This window comes from Parambassis ranga, chromosome 16 (assembly GCF_900634625.1).
Source record: "Parambassis ranga chromosome 16, fParRan2.1, whole genome shotgun sequence".
Taxonomy (NCBI): domain Eukaryota; kingdom Metazoa; phylum Chordata; class Actinopteri; family Ambassidae; genus Parambassis; species Parambassis ranga.
Window position 1 is genome coordinate 4,214,369 of NC_041036.1, and position 27,567 is coordinate 4,241,935.

Here is a 27,567-nt window from a genome sequence, read left to right on the forward strand (position 1 = left end):
TGTCCAAAAAATAAAGACCATACTGGACTGTCCCTCCCACCCGCTCCACACTGTGCTGACCAGCTACAGGAGCTCGTTCAGCAACAGACTCCGACTCCCACGATGCACCACTGAGAGACACAGGAAGTCATTCCTGCCTGTCTCAATCAAACTACTGAACTCTGAACTGTAACAGTCACTCTTTACTATGTAAATTTTTTTATACAGTAGTAAATATGTTCTTTAGATACACCTCGGGGATTTAAATGCTATCTAGGTATTTAGATATTTATTATATATATTTCAATTTCATATTTCAAATTATCTTTGATTTCTATTGTCTGTAACAAAAAAGAATTTCCCCTCGGGGATAAATAAAGTAATTCTGATTCTGATTCTGAATGACACTAGAAGCAATGATTTTGATAGAGTTTTCAGTGGGAGAATTTTTAATCACTTTTAATTGATTGTCAATGGGTGGCATTTCTCCATTTCCCCCCCGAGGCTGCTGCTTGGTGACAAACAGTGTTCACCCAGGGAGTGGCCCCCTGGTTGCACCATACCAAGCGGCATAATGGACCTTTTTTTTTATTCATCATAAGGTGTTTTTGAACCGCTCTTGGTCTGACCCATCACCTAGGACCTGTTTGCCTTGGGAGACCCTGATAGGGGCATTAAGCCCCTGACAACATAGCTCCTATAGGATCATCTGGGCACTCAAACCCCTCCAACATGATGAGGTGGCGGTTCAAGGAGGGGGATTTTTTTTTGTTTCGTTTTTTGTTTCTTTTTTGCTTTTTGGAAGATTAGGGCTACTTATGAAGACCTAATAAGACTTAGGTCTAGTTCATTTTCTGTAGAACATCCCCCTAATCTTCAGGTTGTCCATGTTGTTATACACAGAGCCGTACAACAAAAATCACTAAAATGACATAAGACATAAAAAAATTATTTGGAAAAAGGATTTAGAATCTATACTGTGGAAAAAATGTTTTTTCTTTGCTTAAGTGTTAAAACTACATTAATTTAAGGGAGATACTTAAATAGACTAAAATAGCTGCTCAATTGTACTTAGAGGGTTAAAGTGGTTCAGTAAATAGCCTATAGCTCTGAAAGGGAGAGAGAGAGAGAGAGGAGGGGGCGATCATGTGATGAAGGAGTGAGCTTGGCTTGCTGTGTTGAGATGTGAGACACACACACACACCGTGCAGGCAACAATCACACCAACATCTTATGACTGCTGGTACCAAAACCTGAACGTCGAGCGAGCGGAGGGACACAGTGGAGCCTCCTGCTTCAGGCTCCTCACCGCTGCTGCTGCCTGGGAGGCGACAGGGAAGCATCCATGCCTCCAGATTGTTCCTACATACACACCGGCCTGGAACTGTTCTCGTCATCGGGCCTCCTGCGCTGAGATAATGAAAGGATGGCCGAGCGCCGATGCGGCAGGGACCACGGAGGGCTGACGGATGCTGCTGCAGAGACTCGGCGGGATGAGCAGCAGCATCACAGCGCGATGAATTCACCGGAAGAAGCGCAGCAGGACCTGTCTTTAGAGCAGATACTGAAGCTTTATAACCAGCCCATCAATGAGGAGCAGGCATGGGCGGTGTGTTACCAGTGCTGTAGGACGCTGGCGAAGGGATACAGGAGCCGGAGGAGCTCAGCAGCCGCCGCTGCAGCCACCATCGGAGCATCATCATCATCATCATCATCATCAGCGGCGGCTCCGCTGAGGATAACCGGACCTGGGGATGTTAGGATACAGAAAGACGGGTCTGTGAGGGTGGAACACCAGAGCTGTGGAGGTAACATCTTATGTAAGACTGAGCGCGCCTCAGATCTATAGGCCAGACCATCACTTGCATTTCAAATAATGAGGTTTAAAATGTTTGTTTTTAATGTAAGTGAAGAAAGATACACCCAAAAAAATCATAACAACATCTGTGTATAAGGCCTCAGAACACTGCAGCAATGTAGCTGACCACATGTGAGTGCCTCTGATCAGGTGCTTAATTACACATCTCAGGATTACTCTGTAATCTGCAGCAGGATAATAACAGCCAGTGGTTCAGGGCTCCACTGCACATGACCTGATACACAAAGGAATGCCATCACAGACCCCTGCTGCTCTCCCTCTCTCTCTCTCTCTCTGTTTTCACAGATGTCCATTTCACTGAAGGCATGTGTGTGTGTGTGTGTGTGCGTGCGTGCGTGCATCATGTGGCTCCATCTTTTATTAAAAGCCCCTCAGTCTGTTTTGCCACTTCATATCAGATCAATGTGTTCATTCCGCTTCATCTGATGAAAGCATGTGATTACAAGCTGAAATGTGGGCACTGATCGGATCAAGGCGCAGCCCGATGCCTGTACTCTGTGAGAAAGGATGCAAAGTATCATCATCAGTTCTTTGTATCATGTGGGTATATACTAGCTATAACTAAGAAGGTGCGATTCATATAAGGAGTTAGAGGCCTGCTGGTAAATAATCAGTGGCAGCAGTGTTTTACCAAAAGAAGAATCACAGCAATAGTCTTAAAATGTCTCTTTAGGCCTTTTCAGTGTGTCCGTGGTACTTTAATTCTGCTTTATGTGTCTCATAAGATGCCTAGTTACTGTTTGGTATATCTGTGTGTATTTGTTTGGGGCCATGAGCTGGGTGTGTCTCACAATGACAACACTCTCTTAAATCTCATGTGTTATGATATCTTGTCAGACTAAGCTGTGATTATATTTTCTCCCAGAGTGGAGAGCAGACTGACTAAATGCCTTTCTATCTGTCTTCCTCTGCCTGTAATGGAGTAGCTACCTGATGGCCCTGGGGCCTGAGGGATGCTCTTAACTCAGCTACAACACAGTGCACATCACTGCTTATAGTCAATGCTTCAGCCCTTTATTCGATAACTCCACAGAATGCTATGTCTAATCAGGTTGTATGAACAAATCTGAAAGGCACAGCTGGGGATGATGATGCTGGTTGTGGCCTGCGCCTATATGACTAGAATGAATGGGCTATTTTTAGAGGCGTGGGAGCAACCATTGGAGAGGGGAGTCCACTTTTTGATTCCTGTTTGTATTAATAATCATTTAGCTCCAGTGCTGCAGTTCAGTGGGTTTTTTGGAAGTTGTACTTGCCATGAGGTCTCTGAAACATACTGCTTTCCAGTGGTTTCTGTACCCCTGTGAGGAGGCCTTCCTCCTCTTTGACATACTGGATCTTATAATCAAAGTGACTGTATAGGTTTGGATTTCCATCACTCGGAGTGCTCGGTGTGTTATTCACTATTTTGATATTTATTTGATCTGCCTTAAGAATATAAATAAGCACTGTTTAACACTTTTACATTTTTATTACTATTTATTTTGTGGCCTTTAATTGCTTTTGGTGTTAATTTTGTTTTTGTTTTGTTAACTTTGGTTACTTTTAGCATGATTCTTTCTTTTTTGCTTATTTATTATTGTGTCTGTGTATTATTGTTTGTTATTGTCTCAACTCTTTCAACTCTTTAACAATGACATTTACCTAAGTGATTTAGTTTTTAACCTATTAGTCTTACTTTTTTAGGATTTGCTACTTTTAGCAATATATTTTATTATTATTTTACCACCTATTTTAGGGATTTTACAACCTGATACCTACAGAATTGACAGGAATCACAGGGCCTTTGAATCAGAATCAGAATCAAAACCGTGTTTATTGCCATGTAAGTGAAGAGGATTCACATTACTAGGAATTTGCCTTAGTGATTGGTGCATACATAAAACATATAATAATTAACATGAAATAAGATAAAACTAAGATAAAAATAAGGTAAATAAGATAAAATAATGTCAAGTAAACAAGGTAAATAATGTAATCTAAGGCCCCATTCACACTGGGGAAAAAAATGTGGCTTAAGCAGGATTTGGCCGCATCCAGATCAATCCAGATGTGTTTTTTTCCGAGTGTGAACACCTCCAATCCGGCTGAATCCAGTTTGATTTCAAGCCGGCTAGATCCACCCTCGAGAGGTGGATCTAGCAGGATTGGCTCAAATGTGGCTCAGGTGTGAACTAGCGCATCCGGCTAGCCACATTATTAGCCATATTACGAGGCGCCACCTAGTGGTTTGGAGAACAGCAAACACGCTGGATGAAGCCGGATTGAGTGCGGACACAACTGTGTGCTAGCCAGATTTGAAAATAGGTCTGAACCCATCCAGCTTAAAGGCTGTCTGGGCTCAATCCTACTCTAGCTGGAATGACTTTCTCCAGTGTGAACGGGGCCTAAGAGTAAAGCTATAAATTGACATGACATAACAGACATACAATGAACAGAACAGAACATGAGTGGTGGTTGTAATGGCAAACATAGACCCTGATATGATTTGGAATTTGTAATTCCAAGCAATTCCAGTGTGTTGTGAGTATAATTAAACAGTTGGTTTCATTTCCAGGATAATTTCCTCATCATCTTTGTCTCATATCTCCCTGACAGTTGTCTGAGTCATTCATGTAAATACTGAGATAAATGTTTGGCTAACGTTTGGAGGATTTGGGATGTTTGAAGCTCTCATTTGCTAAATTAGCTTCAGAGGTTAGCTTCAGTTTGTCAGTCAGGTTTATCTGGGCCAGCTGACAGTTTGTGTTACATCTGAACCTACTACGAAAAGCAGGACTACATGATAAATACATACCCTCTTCACAAGTGGTTTGGGACAGGCACATCTAATTATCTGCTGCCCCACACACAAACACACACATCACATACCTTACAGCAACATTTAAATCTGCTGATTCAAGTTAAGGTCAGGGGGTGATGTCAGAGCTGTTGTGATGTTGCATTACTGCGTATTACAATACAAAACAGGCGTTGTTAAGAGGGTCATCTGTTAGCAGGCTGTGTGTGTGTGTGTGTGTGTAGCCTGGAGAGGCATTAACCCGGCTCTTCTTCTGTTTTTAAAGGGAGCACATTCATGCAGCATGACTTCTTGGGAAGGATTTAGTTGTCAATGGTCACATGCTGTTCAAACTGATAAAGTAATTAAAAAACAGAAGAGATCTTTTATTAAAACTGATCCAGTTTGTGTAGTGATAACTAGAGCAGGGCTTTAGAGAATATTAGTTAATGTGAGGAAGTGAATATTTAATATATTAAATCACTTACACAGTAAGTGTCTGGGCTCAAAGCTGTATGTTGTTTATGCAATGTCACTGAACCATACTGTTTACATTTAAGCGTCTTGGTTGCTGCATACTGTGACACTGCTTTCTTGTTTCTTTGCAGATAAATACAGCTCCTGCACAACAACAGAGGTGAGTGACTCCTGGATGATTTTATTTCATCGTCACACACTTTGAGGGGTTTGAACAATATTGGGTTGTGGTTTATTTTTTATTCTACTGACGTGAGTGCACTGTTTAGGATATTTCTTATATAGGCTATTGTGTTTTAGTTGTCTAGGCTCACAGCATTCGGATTAGAGCGGACACCCTGCAGGATTATTTTAAGTGCGATAGTGTCGTACAGTGCTGTGGTTGTCATACACCATGGGTGTGTGATGTGTTAATCCTGATGCTAGCAATGCAGCTGCTGCAGTTCCTCCACTGCTTAAACTAATGCCTTTAACCAAAGACACAAGTTTAGCACACACACACACACACACACACAGTACAAAGGGGTCTGTAAGGAGAACTGCTTCCTTCGCCTCCCAGCCTGCTTCTTAGTTAGAAATATCACCAGCTTTTTCCTGATGAGAGCTGGGAGAGAAGTTGCAGACCTAATTAAAGGGCTTCGTTAAACTGTCCCTACACACTCTCTCTGCACTGTCATCAACTGCTAATAATGACTGTGACTACAGCTTCTAGAAAGAGTATGAAGTGTGCAGGGGTTTGCTTCTCTGTTACTGTTACTACGATGTCCAAATCCTAGACAGGGAGGACAGATGGTATGAAAGAGGAGTCAAAGAAGCATCTATGTGAAATTGGAAAAACCCCTCTCTAAACAGAGGAGGAGGGCTGAGGCATCAGCTCTCACCTGTTTACAACTCTGTCCTTTCATTCCTTCCTAGCAGACTTCACTCATATTCAAACTCTAACGATGGGCCGTCAACTAGTCCTGCACATGGCCCAGACACAGTTTCTGGTCTTTAACTGACCATTAACCAACTATAGGGATCTTAGGCCCCATTCACACTGCAGAAATTTAATCCAGCTAGAGTAGGATTGTATCTGGACAGTCTTTAAGATGGATACATTCAGACCTATTTTCAAATCTGGCTATCACACACGTGTGCCCACACTCAATCCAGCTTAATCCGGCTTGTTTGCGGTCCTCCAAACCTCTAGGTGGCGCCTTGTAATGTACAGAGTCCGTTCAGGCTGCGGTATGATGATGGCAAAACATCTTCAAACAACAATCCTTGAGTCCAGTTGCCTCGATTTAAACTCTTGGAAATGACTATGACCCGGATGAATGAGAGCATCCACAGATATATTCTGTTACTGGTTTTGGGGAATATTCTGGTGGCTTTAAAGATCGGTTTTACTCCTGCAGAGGTGTCAGAATATGTGATCAATCCAAAGCTGATAAATGGATTTGGTATGAAAGTGTTTTGTGCGTGTGTGCAATGTTGCACATTGACCGAGTATCTCACTGGATCAAGGCTGTAGATGTGGATTGCTGCGCAATAGAGCTGCAATAACAGATGGACAGGCAGTGAATAACTCGGGCATAAACACATACTGATAGAAGCAGTGAATGTGAAACTGTATAGACCAAATCCCTGCTAAGCAGCTTTGCACTCAGAATGAGTTCTCACAATGCAGAGTGCGGCAGAATGGCTGACAGAACTACAGACAAGTTTGGTGGAGTTTCTCGATGCCTTGATGGTGTTTAAGGCGTTTTTTTTCTGTGTGGAATTAGCCCAAAGCAGGATGAACAGGAACACGTGTGGTCATAGCTGACACAGATTATCAGCCCATGGCCCGGAGCAGCGTGAATTCTTGCAAATGATGCGTCTGTGAATGTCAGATGATGCTGTTTTCTTCATACCCAATGAGCCGAGTTCACCGGCCCAGCATGCAGCAGCATAAGGCTCTTTGTGCATCGTTCACTGGAAATTTGTTAGGATTTTTTTTTTGCATGCAAGTCGCTCAAATGTGACACTTCTGTCTGCTGGGTTAAGTGATCACTCGTGGTCTTGTGATGCAGTCTAACCCCCAGACGTTTGTGGATTATGTTTCATCACATTCCCCTCTGTCAAAGTTTAACTGAGCATGCCACATGCTCTCTTTAAAGTCTGGGAAGGGGATTAGAGTCTAACATGACATCCAGTGTTGAATGTAAACAGAAAATTCAGTCAGGATTTATGATTCCCTTCGCAGCAGGTTCATTTGCTTTGATGCTTCCCATTGGCTGTGTGTGTATGCATGAATGTATGGTCATCAGTTGAACTGTCCTCTCTGTTTTGTATGTTCAACATTGTGTGGGTTCTACATCTGCCAGAGCATCCATTCCCAGTCATATGACAGTCAGAGGTCACAACGGAGGTATTTATTTGTGCCTGAGAGGAAATAATCCAGATGTTTTTTTACGTCAGCTCTGTGATCATATCTTTAAGACTAACTGCCTGCTGTGGCAACACTGTAGGAGTCAGTAGCTACATAGCATGAAGCATCACTGCTGGTGTTTCTGTGGAGACTGCGAAGTGTCAGCAGGCAGCTCATTTTGGTGCTTCATGCTGCAGCAGCAAAGATTCCTCCATTTGTTTGTCACTTTGTGAGTCACATCAAAGACGCTCCAACTTAAACTGCTTCATATTTTGTTGTTGTTAAACATAAAAACATAAACAACATGTACAATCTAATGAGCGTAATTAAAGAATAGTTTTTTTTAGCCACATTAGCAGCTCTGATTCAATTCAATTCAATTCAGTTTTATTTATATAGCGCATTTTACAATCAGAAATTGTCTCAAAGCGCTTCACAGAAACTCAGAGCGTGAGACCCAGAACCCGAACCCCCCTAAGAGCACTGTGGCAAGGAAAAACTCCCTTTAAGAGGAAGAAACCTTGAGCAGGACCCATCAACTTAAGGGGGAACTAGTCCTGCTGCTAGTCGGCCGGGTAGAGGAGGAGAAGAAGAGGCGAGACAGGACAGAGAGGATGAAGGAGAGAGAGAGAGAGAGCGAGAGAGAGAGAGAGAGAGCGAGCAAACATGATACAGTACAGAGCAAACATGACAGCAAGATGAAACAGTGATTATATTATAATGGATATCTATATATATCGTCAGTCCATAAGTAGTAATAGTAATTTGATAGTAAGAGGAGAGATCAGGGGCGGGACTGCAGGTCAGTATGCAGGTCTTGAGACCTGCAAAGAGTCTGAAGCAGTGTTAGTTGGTTCACTTCACCAAAATACAACAAAAACTATCTGATGCTTCTTTTGTCTTTAGATTAGTGTAATGTTTTGGTTATTGGTCTCCAAAACTAATGACAACGTTTTTATTCTCAGTCACATTTTAATTAGCAAATGTTTGTTTGTTGACATGTCAGGCTATGATGGTGAACATGGTAAACAGACCTCTTTAACAGTAAGTTTGTTAGTATTGTCATAAGTACGGCAACGCTGAGGCTGTGTTCTTGTGGCTAAAAGCACCAGGCCTCATTTGGGCAGTTTTTATTATTGGCAATTTATTGGTTAAATGTGAAGGATGGGTTCCAAGATTAGGATTAGGAATACGTCACTCAATCTTTATGACTGAGTCAGACATATTTCTGTATTTGTTTATATAATCTGTATAAACTTTTAAAAAATTGCAATCCATTGTAAAGAAAGTGTATTTATTTGTCTCCAGGTAGCTCAGTTGCGTTCACTGCCATGACCTAATTACTCTGTGTCCACTAATGAGGACATATAAATGTTTTAAATGCCCACAGTGTTTCTACAATCCCTTAATTCCAGCCGGTTTACTCTGTAATTATAGCATTTCTCTGCTGCTTGGCTAGCAGTGATAGATGGGCGGCTTCAGCCGAGTTGAGTTGGCAAAGCTGGCGTCGGTGTTTGGCTGCATAAAGCCACACATCTAAAGCTGAAGTGAGCTAAAGTCTAACAGCTGATGATGTGATTCTGATGTTAGAACTCTACTTGCCAAGTCTGTGTGCTCCACGCTAACTTCACGCTGCATGAAAATGTATGCTGTGAACTGTGAATTCATGGCACCTGGCCGCACTCACCCAGAGGGCCCTGTTACATAACTGCCAATGTACTTAAACTAGGACAGAGGCTTGATAATATTACATGCAGTCCTGTCAACATGAGCCTCTGTTGTCATTTCACATCCTGCTGAATGTTCAGTTTTCACACTTGAGGTCAAGTTGCTTTGCAAAGCTTGTAGTGAAATTTGATCACGGTTTGTTGTTCATTTGTTTCCCCTGTTAATTCAGGTGTCAAACAGGAAACAGCAGAAAAGGAAAGTGTGTGTGTCAGTGTTTGTTGACTCTCACAGGCTAATCACTGACAGATGCATCTGCTTCTGTTATTCTGGAGCCACAGTCATTTGGCTCAGTGTAAAGTTCAGGTGAGGTTATGTGTTGTTTGCAGGACAATGGTGATTAAGTGGCCAACGTGACGCACACTCCGTCCTGCATCACAACGCGTTTTATTCTGCCCCTTCAGCCATCTCTCCTCCTCCTCTTCTTCGTGACAGGAATTCTGAAACTCAAGCCAAGCTGTTTGATTTTGCTCTTGACTGCTACAGCAGCGCTGGCAAATCTCCTTTAGTTGACATCTTCATCTCCATTCTTCCCCTTTTTTCCCCTCCTCCCCACCCCTTCCATCATTCCGCTTGGTTGCCTGGAAGCCTGGGAACAAGACGTGGTGATTTTAAAGGAGTCACAGGGACAGCTTTTAGTTGCATTTCACAGTTACCGGTACAAATAATGCCATTTAAACTTGAGTGACAGCTGTAACATACTCAGAACTTTTTGTCAAAACGCAAATCCTTACATATAGTGTATTTTAAGGAGAGACATTAAAACCCTCTTTAGGGACGGTGCTAAATTTATTGCTGTTGGCTTACAAGCATTCAGAGTATTGCTTATAATGTGCTGAAATGTGCCTAATTTCTTTGCAGTCTATAAGGCTGGTTTTTGAGGATGCAGTGCCAGGTTAAAGCGTGGGGAGTTTAACACTAATGAGAATCCAATCCAGTTTTAGCTTTGGATTCTTTAAGGTGAGGATTTTTAGATATCAAAACAAAACCCCGGATTAGAATCAGGAGCCTGAAAAATCCACTTAACACATGAAATCTCAGCACAATTCATAACTCTGTCTCATCTGTCTGCTGAGGAGGGGTTCTCTCTGATGGCAGCATCCTGGAGGAGTGTGTGTGTGTGTGTGCATGTGTGGTTACGTGGAGTCATATATCATTGGGTGGTGTGGGTCCGGGTGGAGCTCAGACAAAGAGGTCGCATTTAGCCACCCCCCACCTCCCCATGAGAAAACCTGGCTATTACGCACACTGATGTGGGGGAGAGAGAGAGGGAGGCAGATTTCTCATATGACTCCTCCTCCCCTCCGTGAGCCTCCATTGATCTGCCCTTGATCTTCATGTCTGCACACACACAGTCTCTATGAGCCTCACTCTCTTGATGTCTCACCTTTCTCTGCCCTCCTTGACCTCTCTGATCGACTCATCATATCACTCACCGCTGGTATTTTTGTCCCTGTGATCTGTCTTTCCTTTCCCCCACTCTGTCATTCAGTCATTGTACCTTTTTTTTTGTCTTTGTGCTGTCTTCCCCCCTCTCAGTCTTTTCTCCATCCACTGCTGCAGGATAATCCCTTCTGTGATAGTCTTGGCAATGTCAGATTTATCCACAATGACTCTCTAATTCCAGGGCAAACTGAGTGCTATAATAAAGCACACACATCTAGAATGAGAGGTGATATTTAGCAGTGGGGGTGAGAAATCTGTTTGAGAGTACGGCTTTAAGATCAAATAGTGGATCTATATTTAGGGCCCGAGCACCGAATGGTTGGAGAGCCCTATTGAAACCTTAGGGATTATTATTTTTACCGCCTCAATGATCGCATTTTTGGAGGACTTAACATGCCCTAAAACACACCAAACTTAAAATTAATTTGCCCGAAAGATTTTGAACTTTGCTGACTTTTGAAACGCACATGAAAAAATGGCTCTATAGCGCCCCCTAACGTGTAGTCCCTCTAGCCGGTTTGACACAGGATCATGAAAATTGGCACACATATATATCACCCCAACATGCACAAAAAAGTCTCTTGGAACCCCCCTCCAAACCCAACAGGAAGTCCGCCTGTTTTTTGTAATTTTTGGCGATTTGCGACCCTGCTACAAAACTTTTCACGCCTCACATACTTCATTCAATCCAGCTGAAATTCACCGTGTCCACTCAGAACACCATAGGGAATAGACGCATTCCAAAACTCTTTCCAAAGTGTTACGGTGTGTCCAGGGCGTGGCCTCAAAGTTGACCATTCGCCATTACAAAGGAACTCGCTCTACTTTCTGCAGTACCACCAACATACTTCATGCAATGTGGACAAAATCTTACACTACTGCTATGGACCCGAGTCTGAACAGATGTATATGCTAATAGGATGATACAGTCATAGCGCCACCTACTGGCAACAGACACTTTGTCTTGTAAATGTGTATTTCCTGTAAATCTCTGGAGAGCAGAGGAGAGGAAACTGCGATGGCCCCGCGGCTCGCAAGGTGCACGAGGGCCCGCAATGCTGCTCGCAGCTTTAATTTACATGTCTTACTTTAAGCATATTGTCATTTTTTTAATCCTAAATGTGGTCTGAACAAAGGCATGCATAATGGTTCTTTTTCCTGTGTTTAATCACAAGATCAACAATCAGTAATCTGTTCCCGGGTCAGCCTGTTAAAGGCCAGCCACTGTGTGTGTGTGTGTGTGTGAGAATGTTGGAGGGAGCTTTCTTGGAATGAGATCAACATATTACAGATGTTCAGCTCAGGCCTGGCGCACAAAAGAGGATCATATTGCATAACAAAGGAACAAATCCATGTTTATTTTTATCATGTGGCACAGAAACAGCTGATGCATACAGAAAAGACTCAAACAATGTTTACAGTGAGTGTTATCAACGACCGTCTCCTCTGCTCCTGCAGGTGATTGAGTCTCTGGGCATCATGATCTACAAGGCTTTGGACTACGGGCTCAAGGAGAATGAGGAGAGGGAGCTCAGCCCTCCTCTGGAGCAGCTCATTGACCTCATGACCAACATGCCCGAGGCCGAGAATGACACCTGCCCCGACGAAGGCTATGAGGCCACAGAGGAGGAGGAGGAGGAGGAGGAGGAGGAGGCAGACGGTGACCATGATAACATCGGCAGTGTTCATGGCTACAGAGATATCCTCAAGGTAGGTCATTAAGGGGAAATGTGTTCCGCTGGTGGTGTCACTACACCATAATTATGGACGATCGGTCGCACAAAGACAATTTAGAACAGAGTTGTTGTTGTCATTATTATATTCTAAGTAATGACGAAACATTTTTCATGTATACAAATGGAGTCTTCATTATTGTGTTAACATTACTGCTAATGTGTGGTGTTGCTCGGACAACAGTTTGCAAAGATGTTAGCCACATGAACAATGTGTCTGTCCACATGCATGACTAATACATGAATGCAAGAAATTCCTGGAACAGATAATAACTGTGCCGGAATAGATAGATGCACATTTAGGAAAATGAAAATGTTCGACATGGGTCTGAACACAGAGATTACACCACAGTGCAGTCAGGCTGCCAGGCTCATGCTTGCTGCGAGTCCAATGGAGCAGAGAGTCACTGTGTCAGTCCTCACATGGCCTCACACTGTTTACGTAATGACCACACACACACACGCATACAGACACACACCAGCACTGCTCACCAAGGAGATGTATCTGAGCATTGTGGCAGTCTGGCTGGCCCGATGGCGAACTAGCTGTCAGTTTAAATTGCCGTCCTCAGACAGCCCTCTATGTGCGTGCTCACTTTACCTTTTGTCCTACTGTACTGACCCTAGATTACACCACAGCTGCTTTAAACAAACATTTATTCAGTTATTAAACTTTTATATTTATATAAGGATTTCCCTTTTATTTTAGTCAATCACACATTCTTTGTTGTTCCCACATTTGTGGCAGGATGGAATCTGTGGAGAGACGGTTGTCTGCTATTTTTTTGTGTTTAGTTTTTTTTTTAGTTTTAGTGTGTTTTCACCGTCTGGATGCCAAGCGCATGCCGAGCATTGACCAGACCTACCTTCTGTTCCTCCGAGAAACAAGGACATCATTTGTTATCACTGTTTGTGTGTGTGTGTGTGTGTGCTTAAAGAACAACTACTTTTCTGACCTAAACATGTTTACACAGTCACATAGAATTTTATTTCTTCCTTGTGGGAGACAAACAGCAAGTAGCCTTATAAGATAAATCCTTTGTTCTGCAGTTGTTTACAATTGTTGCCATTACTGAAATCTCCTTTCAAGGCTTCGGTCAGCCTGACGTGACTGTACCATGCTTTAAAACTAATCCTATAGCCACTCACGGCACATCACGCTAGATTACACTTCCAGATTATTGAAGTAAATTCAACAGAATGCTACCTAAATTCATTATTAATATAGAAGATCAACATTTAAACTCACAAAAAGCATCATTAGCACCATATGCTTCCAATATACTAACATGTGGTACCCTGTGGTTGTGTTTACTTGATAGTGTGTGAATGTTAAGTGGGTGATTTTGTTTCAGATTAAGCCCGGTAACCTGAGCACTTATCATGCTAATGCTATGCTAATGCTGTTTTAAGCTGCACTCAGTTATGCTACACTGCTAAACCCATTAAACACAAGCTTCTGACAACAGTGTGGTGCATCAAGAAATATAAACATATGTGTTTCATTCAATGCTTCAATCTCTCTGTTGCAGCTGTGCACAGATCATCTACCCAGTGTGTCAGATGCTCCCAGTCACTACCAGGCTGTGTGTCGGGCTCTGTACACAGAAACAAAGGAGCTACGCACCTTTCTGGAGAAAATCAAGAGTGCCAAAGAGGTGAGGTCCTCATCACTGTCATTGTAGTGTGTAAATGCACATCTCCTATCTTATCTTATCTTATCTTATCTTATCTTATCTTATCTTATCTTATCTTATCTTATCTTATCTTATCTTATCTTATCTTATCTTATCTTATCACATTTTATATGACTTTCAAAATAATCTCTGATAATCATAGATTAGTCATCTTTTTCTGTCTTAGTGACCAAACATCAGTTATGCTGGATCTCTGCCTATAATCGGCATGGACACAACAGGGGCATGACGACAACAGTCAGACAGCCTTGTTTCCTGTGTGACAGAGCAGCTGATGCAGAAAGCATCCGTGGTAACGGCTGCAGATTAAGACATGAATGGAACGAACATGAGCGCGTGTCCCATATTACTCATGCTATGACATAACACACAATAACTGACTCCTAGATGTACATTAGCAGTGTATTTTCTTTACTTATAACATGAAGATATGAGTCATTTTTTAAACCAAGTATCATGAAGTCCTAAAATGTCCAATAATTTGCAGGATTAGAAGACTGGTCACGCAAATCAACCCAAAAAGCACATAATGGGTGCATGGTAATGTTAATATTATGCAATGTAAATATGTCAGTTTTACCTGAATGACAATATAAGAGGATTTTTTTCCAGCATTACAGTGATAAAGCCTTTACATAATAGTGAGTGTAAGATCACAGAGTGACATAAAAATGACCCAGTCACAGTACTGTATGGTCTGAGGGCAGCCGTGCAGTGTGTGGGTGACAGGATGTGCTCTCTCGCCGAGCTGGCTGTCTGTTGTGCATGTCAGATATAGTTGACAATATGTGCAGACATGCTGACTCTGATGGTGCCAAAGGTGCTGAGTTTCATGGCAGTCATTCAGACAGACATGATGAAAATAATCATGCATGAGGGTCCTATGGTAACGGCTGGTGGGTATGTGTCTCCACACCATTAACGGTCAGTGTTGTAGGGCGTGTCGGTGTTCAAGCTGGCAGGTGATTTGTGAAATGTGGTCCCGGTGATTAGAAGATTTGCACAGTCACAATGCACTGCTTTCTACTTGATGACAAGTGTCTTGGGGGAAATGAATATCAATTGATTCTTAATCAAAGATGTATTAGCGACTCATTTCTGCCTAGTTCACATCCAGGCTGTCCCTCTTCTAAAAACAAAGCCTCGTGTTGTTGCTGCTCTGATTATTAAGATCCACTGCAGTCATTTTGAGCTCAGCTGTGGGTTGGAACATTTCCTGTGAGGAGTTGTGCACCTCAGGGTTCCTTCCTGCTATGCACTACTTCTGCTGCCCTTTCAGTGTGTGTAATGCGTCTGAATGAATGGAGGGGATTGGGCTGGTTACATAACCTGCTGGTAAAGCAGAAAGGTCTGTTGTTGCATGTTGGAAAGAACCGAGAAAGAAGCTTTAAAAGGATAAAATGTGGGTGCTAGAATTACTTTAAGTGGCTGAAGTGAGGTATGGAGTCACAAACATCACAAAAACAACACCACCCGATGCTACTATAGTGATAAGATGATAACACTTAAACTTCTGCCTCACCTCTCCTCAAAAAACCTGTGGTGAACGCTTCACATTCACTGCCCACTAGAATTTAAAGGTGTAGGGTAGGAGATTTCATTCTGATGCACTTTTTGTTAAGTTAGTGTAACTTCTCTTTACAATCCGATAGCAACCGATTAGTCCGGCAGTTTCGCATTAAAACGAAGAATATGAATCATCTGTGGAAGCTATAAAACACTAAAAACATCAGCCAATCCTCCGGGTGGACCCTGCGCAGAGTATTGGATGGTTGTCACTCTCTTCCTGCTCTGTGCGCACCAAAGAGGTACGTGCATGATGGCCGAAGTCACAGACCGCAGCTCGTTTTCAGGTAATGCGCGTCCATGTGATTGGGAGGCGTGGCTTCGGGGTGATCTCCGAGAGAGAGGGGCGTGTGTTTATTTTCGAAATCTGGCTGACTGTCACTGAGTTTTCAAAATCTCCTACCCTACCTTTAAATTAAAAACAAATATGTATATATTTTTTTGCATTTATGTTTCCAAGCTTTTACCTTGTTGATTGCAAAATGTATGCATGTGTCTTCTGGCAAGCAGCAGCACAGGAAGAGTGCCAGCAGCCATCTTGAACTGACCATTTGCACAAACGCTTACACGTCATGAGCAATGGGATTCTTTCCAATCCATCCCTTCATGACATGAACACAGTGTTGAGCCTGTGAGCTGCAGGCTACCTTGTGTTTGTCAGAGCACATGGATAGAAGCAGGAGGAGATGCTGTGTTTCAGTGATTTAATATTCATGTCCACATGTATATTTACAGACGTGTGAGCAGGATGTGTGGGTGTACTTTTATTTTCTCTAAGACTCTGTGTACACTGCAAGTGTGCGTGTAAGATACTGTACCCCTGCATCCTGGCCTGTTTGTTCGAGCTGTACATGCCCACAGGTAATCCATCTTTATCCATCCATCACTGCACAAAGACGCCTCCTGCTGCTGGAAATTCACAGAAAAGCAGCGGAATTAGTGGTGAATCACTAAAACGACTAGGCTGCTGTTTGCTCATGGATAAGTGTTTGTTCTCTGCTGTTGAGAGACAAAATGAACAAACAGATAAGGAGCAGGATGACTGAGATGCAGCTGGTAATTGCTCTTATTATTTGTGTCAACTTGCAGCAGCAGAAGAAGATGCTGCTCAGTCAGCCTTAATTGAATGGAAATATGGAGCTTTGATGTGATCTGGAGTGGGGCTGTTTATCCAAATGAGATAATGGTGATTGAAAGCTAATCTAAGCTCTCTTTGGGTCTAAATTAGTTCTGTTTTAATTTGGCGATCTGTTAAAAGCCATTAGGGACTGCAGCACTTCCTTGCGACGGAGGCACTGTATCCACATGTGCTGCATCATGATGACAGAGCAAAATGCATTATGTTGTGAGTGATCTTATGTAAGCAGACAGCTGTTCTCTGGCAGGATGATAATGAGTGGTGATTTCCCTCAGCGGGCTGAGGTTTTAACCCCGCAGTCGGCAGGGCAGTCTCCTGCGATCGCCTTCAGAAACCGGTATCACTGTCGGCCTAATGCTTTAATATGCTGCTCCGTTCACACACACAAATACACACTGGTATTGTTCCAAGTTGAAAGCAGCAGCAGATTGAGAGTTAACCGCAAATAATTACATTAAAGTTATTGTTAGCATCATTTAGGCTGCACGGGAGATGGAGCTGGGTATGCAGTAGCCTTTGATCTTTTCCTTTTAGCTTCCCTCCTTCTTTGTATGTCACACAGTCATGACCTTTTCTGTTTTTTTTTTCCACCAGAACCTCCGCAAGATGGAGGAGTCTTCAGAGGATCCAGGCCGAGACCTTAACGAGCTACAGAATGCCGACTGGGTAACTGATTTGACCTCTGACCTCCTGCCTCATCTGATCGTTTGTTTAGTAAAATTCAAACTCAGTGCAGGGGTAGATCAGGCATGTTTTGGTGCAATGAGTGCATTTTCATATATATCTTTATCAGTGCACGTAAATAGAATGGAGCCATGCTGAGGTGGATAGAGCCACTCCCTCATTCTGTGTGCACAGAGAAATGAGCTGATAGATGATATCATGCTGCCTTCTGCTTCTGCTGTCAGGCTCGATGCTGGGTTCAAGTGATGAGGGACCTGCGTGATGGGGTGAAGCTAAAGAAGGTGCAGGAACGTCAGTACAACCCTCTGCCCATCGAGTACCAGCTCACTCCCTATGAGATGCTCATGGACGACATCAGGTCCAAGCGCTACAAACTGCGCAAAGTCATGGTCAGTGCTCAGAAACTTTGCTGTTAGATTATTGAACTTTTCTATGTTCAGTTGATGACATCACTGTGTCACAGGGTGGTCAAGAATTGAAGCCATTTCTGTCTTTGTTTCAGGTGAATGGAGACATCCCACCAAGGTTGAAGAAAAGTGCTCATGAAGTCATCCTGGACTTCATCAGGTCCAGACCTCCTCTAAATCCCGTGAGTAAATATAAGAAGAAGAGTTCTCATACATTGTACAGTGTGTTTCACTGCAGTGTGAGGTCAGTGTAAGGCTACGTTCAGCAGCTTTCTGCTGATATAAATCTTGCAGCAGGATCAGCAGTGTCAGCAGCATCTCGCTGTAATCAGCTGAACACTCAGTCACCATGAAGCTGCAGCCCTACGTGTTTGCACCAGTGCTGGTACTCCACTCTGTTTACTCCACCATCACCCATCTCTGCTAGGTCTCAGCTCGTAAGCTGAAGCCACCGGCTCAGCCTCCTCCCACGCTACATGAGCGCATCCTGGAGGAGATCAAATCTGAGAGGAAGCTGCGCCCAGTGTCTCCAGACATGGTCCGCAGGGGACGGCTGGGTAAGGAAGCACCACTTTGCCATTTGTGTGTTCTTTATGCACCATTGTGGCACACACAGACATGCACACTGTTCCGCACAGACGACCATACTTCACTCTGTAATCTAAAGTAAGTATGGAGCTGATGCCGGCACATGCACATATAATCTATGTGTAGAAGCTTTCTTATTTTTTTTGAGCCATGTTTCAGTTTCTACACTTAACTACACATTTATTATTTGTGCCTCTGCTCATTGCTACTGTAGCTGATGCTGCCTAACTTCTCATGTTTGTGCTGTAACTAATGCCTAATATCGTTTTGTTGAAAGTTGTGAAAGCTGCACACACAAATGATGCTAAGTGTCTGCAATTCTATATACTATACTAACACCACTAAAAGCACTGCTGTGTCTGAGTAATCTCTCATTGGCTGTGGCCTATTATTTCCCATCATTAAGATGGGAAATCTGAAAATAGACAGCATGCTATAACCCTGAATTATTTGCAAAATACAAGCAGATTACTTGCTCCTGTATGTGTTATGCCTTAATTTGCCTCCAATAACTGTAATCCCATGCCGTGACTGTTTCTCGTTACAGTAATTCGGCCACTTAGCATGTCTTTCAGTTTTGATGCGTCAGGTAAAGTCTCCCTCACTGCTTACCTGGCTTTTTTTTAACTTCTTTCTGTTGCCCGCATTGTTGTGTTTTTCTCATCTGCTTTATCAGCTCACACACGCATCACAGACATACTGCACACACACGTTCCATGCCACGCTTCAGTGTTTGGTGATGGTTGGCTGTGGAGGTGAAACATAGAGATATGAGACACTGGTCAGCAGGAGGACGCTGAGGAGAGCAAACAGACAACAACATGCTGTGCAGACTGTGTGCATATATGCTTTACCAGTCTATGTTTGGGCTCAAAGTCAAAATTGCAAATCTGCACTGAACTTTTTAGCATCTTGCGATTTTCTAGCTCACACGCTCTGCAGCTAGCAGCAACAGAAAGCTGTAATTAACCTACTTTATTTAACCCCAGGAGCTTAAAATAAAGAAAAACAGCAATACTGTTTCAACCGTGATAATACTGCCACTTGGAGAGCGATGGAGACCTCTAATGAATGATTTCTTTTTCCATATGCTTCACAGTTTTCTGTTAAAAGTAACATCAGCTTCGGTTTCTTTCATTCAAACTGTAGTCACATGGCTTATAGTAGGGGTAGTTGTCACACTTGCAATAACTTGACCACAAAGGGGGTCTACTCAAAAGTGGAATACTAGTTTTGTGCATAAACATAATGTGATGTCACATCCTGTCTGGAAAAACCAAAGCACACTGTCAACTGAGGTGAGGACAAAGTTTCCATTTTTCACATATGAAAGTAAAAAATACCAACCGAATATTTTTGTAACTGTCTGCTTAAAGACACAAATATCAATTATTTAACATTTGAACCTGTTAGAAGAAAGAATTGGTATTCAAGTTCATTGATTAATCGAATATTTCTAGCTAAATTTAATTTGGAATATTAATTAAACTGAAGTGTTCTTGTTTTATTTATGCCAAACGTGTGACGTATGGTGTGACAACTTTCCCGCTAATGGGGGAGCATGTCACATGTGTGCACCCCCTATATTTTTTAACAATCTGATGAACTAATTTTAAGATATATAACAGAGTGTAAAAAGTGTGACAACAAGGCCCGGCCTCCCCTAAATGTAGCACTGTTTCAAAGTAGGTATTTTGAGTTCTCAGCGTTGACACAAATCAGATGCAGATGTTCAATATGCTAATATTGTCATTTGGTCCAGTTTGCAGATGGCAAAACAGCCATACAGTTAGTAACAATAACATTTTTTAATTACACTGCTGATACAAAGGCCTTGATGGATTTTTTTCGCTGCTTGCACGCTATGTGGTGCTGAGATTTGGGCTGTCCTTTAGAGAGGGAGAGGAGATTAGACTCAGCTCTGTGTGGCTGGCTGGGGCAGATCACATCGCCTCAGAGGCAGATTAGAACAATTAAAAGGCTTCACTGCCCTCTGAGCTGTGGAGAAGCCCGTGTTATACTGAATATAAGTTTTATTACTGATGGATGTAGCTTATAATTCTGAAGGAAGGGTTGCAAAATGTCTTTACTGCAAGCAAACAGACAGATCCTGTTCCTGGCCGCTGCCTCTGGTCTCTGAGGCCTCAGTGTGTCACCTTTGCTGAGTGTGAGGTGAATCTTAAAAGCAAAAGAGTGAAAAGAACATTTGAGTGAGTAACGGCCACCTCAGTCTCTCCAAGAACCATCAAACTTTACACAAAAGAGTCTTTGATGTGCCATGGTGACTTTGCAGAATTTGAATCAGGGAGCAGCTCCATGCTCTGCACAGCGCTGGACACTGAGTTTAGTGTTTAGCATGAAACTATAATTTGGGTGAGAAGAAAACACTGAAGGTCAGACATGTGCTGCGTCCTCTGTCCCTCCTACTGAAGCCAGTGTCTCTCATTACACCACAAGCTTTACTCCCTCACCCTCCTTCATTCTGTGTGTGTACGAACCTCCCTGGTAACGGATCGTTCCTGTACAATGTGAGTGGTTTGACTGCTCTGTATGTTATTGTGACCAGGTGCATATTCACTCACAGTGTAATCAGCATGACTTTCAATCAGAAAATCATTCAAACACACTTAAACTGGCTTTAAAACTTAACATTAGGTGGACGTCATGTCTTCTCTTATAACAGGGAGACTCTAATTTCTACTAATTCCTTTACGACCAGAATGCAATGCTCATTCAGGAGTACATGTCTATACACTCACACCTACCACCCACAGCGGAAAGATAACACTTTAGAGCTATTTATACCAACCTTTATTTAAAAGCTCCCCCTGACACCAGTGTGTTCGCAGTATTTCAGTTTAATTTAAACATAAACTGCAGGCGTTTTGGAGGGGGTTGATTTGCTGTCCTAATGAAGAAGGTGTCCCCTTTTAGGTTTTGGCAAAACTCGCAGTATGCCTCAGGATTTGTTCCGTACAGGATTAGGTAAAGTATGGGCAGCGCTGCGGTTTGTCTTTAACCTTTAACGGCCTCGTCTGTCTCCCTCCCTGGCTGTAAGCTAATAACTCCTCCTCCTGTTCAATACTAAATGAAGGCTAAATGGAAGGTCTGGTGATGTTGTAGCTTCTTGGCTGTAGAAAAGGCTGCTTCAGCAGCGGGAACAGAGGTCCTGTTGAGACGAGGAGCTCACATGGAGGCTTTTCCCACCAACAAGAGACTGAAAGGAGAAAGGAGAGGAGAGGATTCAGGGCCCCAACAGATCCTATCAGCCGTTGCTCTTTATCTGTGTTTTGCAGCACTCGCTTGTCTCCTCTTCTCACTCTACCTCCCTTTTTGTTGAGGTCAGTTGGAGTCAGACAGCTTGGTTAACCTGGATTGTCAGTACAGAGTGGCCTTTTAGGAAAGTGGGGCATTTTTTTTTATTTTAAGGATTTTAATATTTCATAAATGAGGCATCCATGCTCTGTGTGTAACACTGGCCTGCTCCTGTACCTCCCCTCAAACCGATATAACTCACCTATCCCACCCTCCCTGACCTTTAGATGGATCTCAACCTTCAGGATTCATTGCATCCTTTAAAAAACAATATTAGAAAACAAACCAAGAAATATTTAAGAATATGAGCCAATAAGGATGCAAGGAATTAGTTTGGGATTCATCTTATTAGCTCGGGCTCCCTGTGTCTGAATGATGCTCTCCTTTGTGGCCCTGTGCAGACGAGTTTAGCCCATACATGGGCCGGAGGACGTCCAGCTCTATGTCTCTGACCAATGGATCAGCATCTCCTAGAGTAGAACCCTCCGGATCCCAGTCTGCCCCTCAGAGGAAGAAACTCCTGAAGGCTCCCAGCCTGGCTGAGCTGGACAGCTCCGACTCTGATGTAAGTGTGTGTTTGTGTGTGTATATTTTATTCGCCTGTGCATATCAGTGGATAAAGCCTGTGTGTTCCAAAAAATTCAGGATGAGATTGTTGGGCGAAAATCAGCGAGCAGCTCCAGTGTGGCGACATCTTTGATGGATGATACATCTCCAGAGTCTGTGCTAGGAAAGAAGAGTGAGTCAGGGGATATTTCTACATCCCCGTCACAGCTCACTTAACCATACTGTGACGGATGAGTTTCTTATCATTCTGCCTCAATCTCCATGTTTTTCTTTCCTTCTTCCTTATTCATCATCGTTATTCATCGACACCAGCTCCACCCATGTTCCTGCCAATCTCCTCCACACCTCAGCCAGAGAGGCGTAAGACCCCTCAGAGGAGACACTCCATTGAGAAGGAAACGCCGACCAACGTCCAGAAGTTTGTGCCACCATCCAAACATAGCTCCAAGTCTCTGGTGAGTCAGATCTGCATGAACCTTATCCAGCAGTCCATCCTTTATAAAATAAAAATCAAATAAATGAGTGATGGGACAGGTAGAGGTGGAGCTTCTCAGAGCTTCAGGTGATGTTTTCGTTTGCTTGTTTACATCAGTGTGTGAAGAGAATACAGTACAGGTTCAGTCTTCTTTCTGAGGTGAGATTGAATCGAGTGATTTAATAATCTGGAGAAACTGCTCTCCCACACACACCTCCACCTTCTCTTGTTCAGGTTGGGAGAAGAGCTTTTTTCCTCTCCTGGATTCCCTCCCTCTTCCTCCTCCACCCTTCTCCCTCCGCTCTCCATCCTTTGCGGAGCTCCCATCCTGTGGAGGTGTTTGTGTTGGGGTTGGTGAAGGCAGTTTTTGCTCTGTGCAGGAGCGTTTACATCAGACCGAGAGAGACACCCAAGGTTTGCCGGCCTCCCCTCAGCCATTTAGCTGCCCATCCTCTCCTAATGCTTTAGCTTCAATCATGCTCCTAGAGCAGGCTGCTACCATGGTAGACTGAGGACAGCTGCTAGTGACCAGCATCATTCAATTCATGGCTTTGGATAACATTTTAACACAAGTAACAGCTGTTTAAGGACTGAAGCTGTGTGATGTTTCCTCTCCTCCTTGTCTGTGGTCTCAGAGCAGCAGACTGCAGCCACCAGGAGACCAGCAGGAATCACAAAGCTTTTTCAGATGTTACCCCTCACATTGCTCTGACAGGTGCAGAAGGTCGAGGAGGAGGAAGAGTGACGCTGTTTGTGTACTGAATGAGAAACTCTCAGAGTCCCGTAAATTGGATCTGCTGTTGCTTGGATCACTCAGTGTTGCGTGTGCACTGTTGCAGGAGGAGTTCTGTTTCCCTGTGGAGTGTCTGTCTCTGACGGTGGAGGAGGTGATGCACATCAGACAGGTGCTGGTGAAGGCTGAGATGGAGAAGTTCCAGCAGTACAAAGACGTCTACAACGCAATGAAGAAGGGAAAGGTAACAAGGAAAATATAAGTTTTTGATAAAAAAAAATATGTTTGGTGCCAAACAGCTACATGTTCATCTTTTTTTTATTATTGCAGCTTTGCTTCTGTTGTCGAACCAAACGGTTTTCCTTCTTCACCTGGTCCTACATCTGCCAGTTCTGCAAAAAGTAAAACCTCAGATGATTGTCTTCATTTGTTGTATATATATGTTTTTAAGGAACTGCTCTTAGTCATATTTTCTTCTTTTCTGCAGGCCTGTGTGTTCACAGTGCTGCAAAAAGGTAAATCACAAATCTCTTATCAAAAACACAAGGGTTCATAATGAACAATAACTTGCCACAGTGTTGCTTTTCAGTATTAACATCCACACCTTCTATTTTCTAACAGATGCGGCTGCCGTCCAAACCTTACTCCAGTTTGCCCATCTACTCCATCGGCTCGACCAACACTCTCCCAAGGGAGAGAATAAGTGCCATGGCTGCTGTCGGGCAGCAACTTTCTGTGGCTGGAGAAGGCCCGGGGCCGTCAGCAGGAGGAGCCGTCTCTGCTCCCCCCGCTTTGAAATCAGCAGAAAAAGCAAAAGGAAGCTCTAAAGGAACTGGAAAAACCTCTGGAGCAGCAGCAGCAGCAGGAACAACAACAACAACAACAGCAGTGGCAGCTGCAGAATCTTCTGGTAGCCCACAGCGCCACCGCATCCAGAAGACCATGTCTAAGTAAGAGCTACACACAACACTCTGATCAGGATGTGTGTTTGTCCGCATTTTAAATACACATCCACAGAACTGTGGCATAGATAGACACAAAAAGAATGAATACAACAAAACATACAGCATGTGCCATGTAAGTCTTTTGGTACAACCTGTCCTCAACAAGCAGCTGATGTCTGCAGTTTGCTTCTTAGGACTGTCAGTCAGTGACATCTAGTGGATAAAGTTAGAATTACCAAATTTGTAATGGAAGCAACAAGAAAATAAGCAAATCTGTGTTCATGTATTTTTAAGCAAATTCATGTAAACATTGGTCTGCTCCTGTTCTGTGTAGGTTCTCAAAACACGGCTCTCTAAAGTCCCACGATGAACTGGAGCTTCCCCCGGAGCTGACAGAGGACTGGGCCAGCATGGAGGTGTGCGTGGACTGCAAGAAGTTCATCTCTGACATAATTGCCTCCAGCAAGCACAGCCTGTCTCTGGCCACCAAGAGGGCTCGCTTAAAACGCAAGACGCAGTCCTTTTACCTGTCCTCGCCTAAAGGCAGGGAGGAGTACCGGCCCTCTGAGCGGACAATCAGTGAAATCTGAACACACTCTCTGTCCAGCTGCTTCCAGCGCTGGATGTGAGTCAGAGACAGGTGTCAGAGTGGGCTGGTGGTGGACAGCTGTGTGTGGCGTGATCATGCTGTATAGACAAGACCACAGCATACTGTAGATCTGCCGGTCTTTTTTTTCCACCACAGTATCCCTCATATCATAGAAGATCCTTTAATCTGTGACCACGGGTGTTTGAATAACGAACTTCCCAGTGTGGTCCACTTCATCTCACTTTCAAATCAAAGCACAATACAGAGGAGAGGAAGTGCCGTACACTGAGATGGATGCTCAGCAGAATATTAGTACATTTTGTATGGGTTATAATTTAGTTTTTTACGTGCGTGTGAACAGTATATGACTGTTCGGTTCCCCTCTGCATGCTTGAGAGCATGCTTCTGATTTTTTTTTTTTGCAGATTGCACCACAAAGAGACACATCAACTGCTTTTTTATGCTGATTAGTGCCAAATATTATCCTCTTTTACAAAGGTATGACACTTTATTTGCCCTGATAGATAATGGAAGCTGTCTTACAACAAACTCTGGGAGAAAATCTGCTCATTAAAGCCTTCTAAGTCCTTAATACATCACAGATATGAAATTAAAAATTACACATTTACTCCACAAATTCATGCAAAGAGGCTTAGATACTGGGGATGTTGCTCACTTCCATTTAAAGTTAAAAGCACAAACTAAACGGAAACCTTAATATGTTGAGGTTGATTAAATTTTAGGGTCTTTGAAGCACAGATCTGATCTGTTATTTAAACATGTGCACATCAGGATGATAAAAACCATGCAACATTAAATTTGCCTTTTTAACAATTTACCTAAAATATGAGCATATTTTTGCATTTTTTTAAAATCAAAATATATCATACATGTTTATCTGCTTCACTTTTCTTTACATCTAGTCCTTATTATGTTTTTAAAGTGTAAATATTAGCCATGATAAAAATGCCTCATGTACAGATGATGAAACCCAGTTCACTGTACAGGCAGCATTAAACACTCCTGGTGTTTCAGTCAGTTAAATAACGCCTTTATTATTTGTATTTCACAGTCTCGCAGGCAGGAAGTAATACCTGCTTTGTGGCCTGGAAGTGTGTTTTCACATTCTGTAATTTCCTCCTGACATATTTTTGCCTTACAAGTTGCCTTTTCTGATCACTCATGTTGAACAGTCGTCTACTGTAACTGTACATACTTTGTTTCTAAGGACTTGTTTGTAGATCAGGTGTGTGTGTGTGTGTGTGTGTGTGTGTGTTGTCTCAATGATGACGGCCTCTGAGAGGGGTGGAGGGGAAAGCTGTTTCAGTACAGTGTGTGTTCAGGTCAGAGTGAAGGTGTAGGAGCAGGGAAACCTCACAGTGTGACAGACAAGCGTCGTGCATGTGTAACAGTGTAGCTCGTCCCTTCAGTCTGTATTACCTTCCAGCTGTAACTCCCTGCAGAGAGTGCAACAAGTGATGACAACAACAATAAACTGTAATGCAATACCTGAACACTGTGTGCTGTATTTTGTTCTCTCTCACTTTAGTTTAGTTTAATTTTTTAAGTAGTCTATCAGGACTGGAAATACAGTAAGTGGATGTAGCCTTATTTATTTATTGATTTATTTCTGTAATTAATTCATTTATATATGCATATTTAATTTTTTTTAAATCGTTTTTAATTTCAGGATTTATTCCATTGCCATATCTTATGATTTCATAGTTGTATTTATATATTTTATTTATTTATTTATTCATCTACGTATTTATTTATTTGCTTGAAAAAATCCTATAAAATAATTTAAAGTCAAAATTATTAGGCCCCCTATGGATAGTCATTGTTCACCAACACTGTCGACGCCATGTTTTAATAAAGTTGCGAGGCAAAAAAAAAAACAAAAAAAACAGCATGTTGCCATGGTAACACACTGTCGCTCACTGGCTAATAGCAGCTACTGTTAGCTAGTGTTTTGCACATCTGATTTGCATCTTTAGAGGTGTAAATTATTATTTACACAGAGTGAGAGTTGTCGTTACGGGCGGGGTCTGAAGGAGGTGGTGAAGAGGTTTGTTGCTATCTGACTTTATGGCAAAGTCAGATAGCAAAACAGAGAGAGTTAGCACACGATGCTAATGTTGCTAATGCCTGAGTTCTAAAATTGTAAAAAGTTGTAAAGCCATTTTGACACATACCAATAAAAAGTGTGTGACGACCTTTGTAGCTAATTTGTACAACTGTTACGTTTTTAAGTTTTAAAATAAATGTTTTGCTTTTAAGTTTTAATCATGCTAACATTACAATGAGAGACATGATTCAAAACCCAGATTATGAACATGCAGCTGACATGTGTTGCAATTAATGGTTGATAAATGAATCAAAAACAGAGTCATTTCATGTCTTTAGAATATAAAAAGTTCTGTTCTGTGACATTAAACCTGCCAGATGCTA

The 27,567-nt window shown here is 42.7% G+C and overlaps 1 protein-coding gene across 3 annotated transcripts; it reads left to right on the forward strand.

Moving 5' to 3' along the window:
• Positions 1 to 1,170: 1,170 nt before the first annotated feature.
• On the forward strand, positions 1,171 to 26,630 carry spire1b (spire-type actin nucleation factor 1b). Of its 3 annotated transcripts, none has more exons than XM_028425401.1 (17): positions 1,171 to 1,799; positions 5,246 to 5,274; positions 12,139 to 12,390; positions 13,946 to 14,071; positions 17,409 to 17,480; positions 17,723 to 17,887; positions 18,001 to 18,087; positions 18,333 to 18,462; positions 21,428 to 21,478; positions 22,210 to 22,373; positions 22,454 to 22,547; positions 22,688 to 22,830; positions 23,690 to 23,827; positions 23,914 to 23,984; positions 24,071 to 24,098; positions 24,205 to 24,533; positions 24,862 to 26,630. In XM_028425401.1, the coding sequence occupies exons 1-17, from the start codon at positions 1,406 to 1,408 to the stop codon at positions 25,115 to 25,117; spliced, it is 2,529 nt and encodes an 842-aa protein (XP_028281202.1). In that variant the 5' UTR covers positions 1,171 to 1,405; the 3' UTR covers positions 25,118 to 26,630. The 3 variants fall into 3 exon arrangements, with proteins under 3 accessions (XP_028281202.1, XP_028281203.1, XP_028281204.1); XM_028425402.1 differs by having other exon boundaries at positions 1,171 to 1,787; XM_028425403.1 differs by lacking the exon at positions 21,428 to 21,478.
• Positions 26,631 to 27,567: the final 937 nt, after the last annotated feature.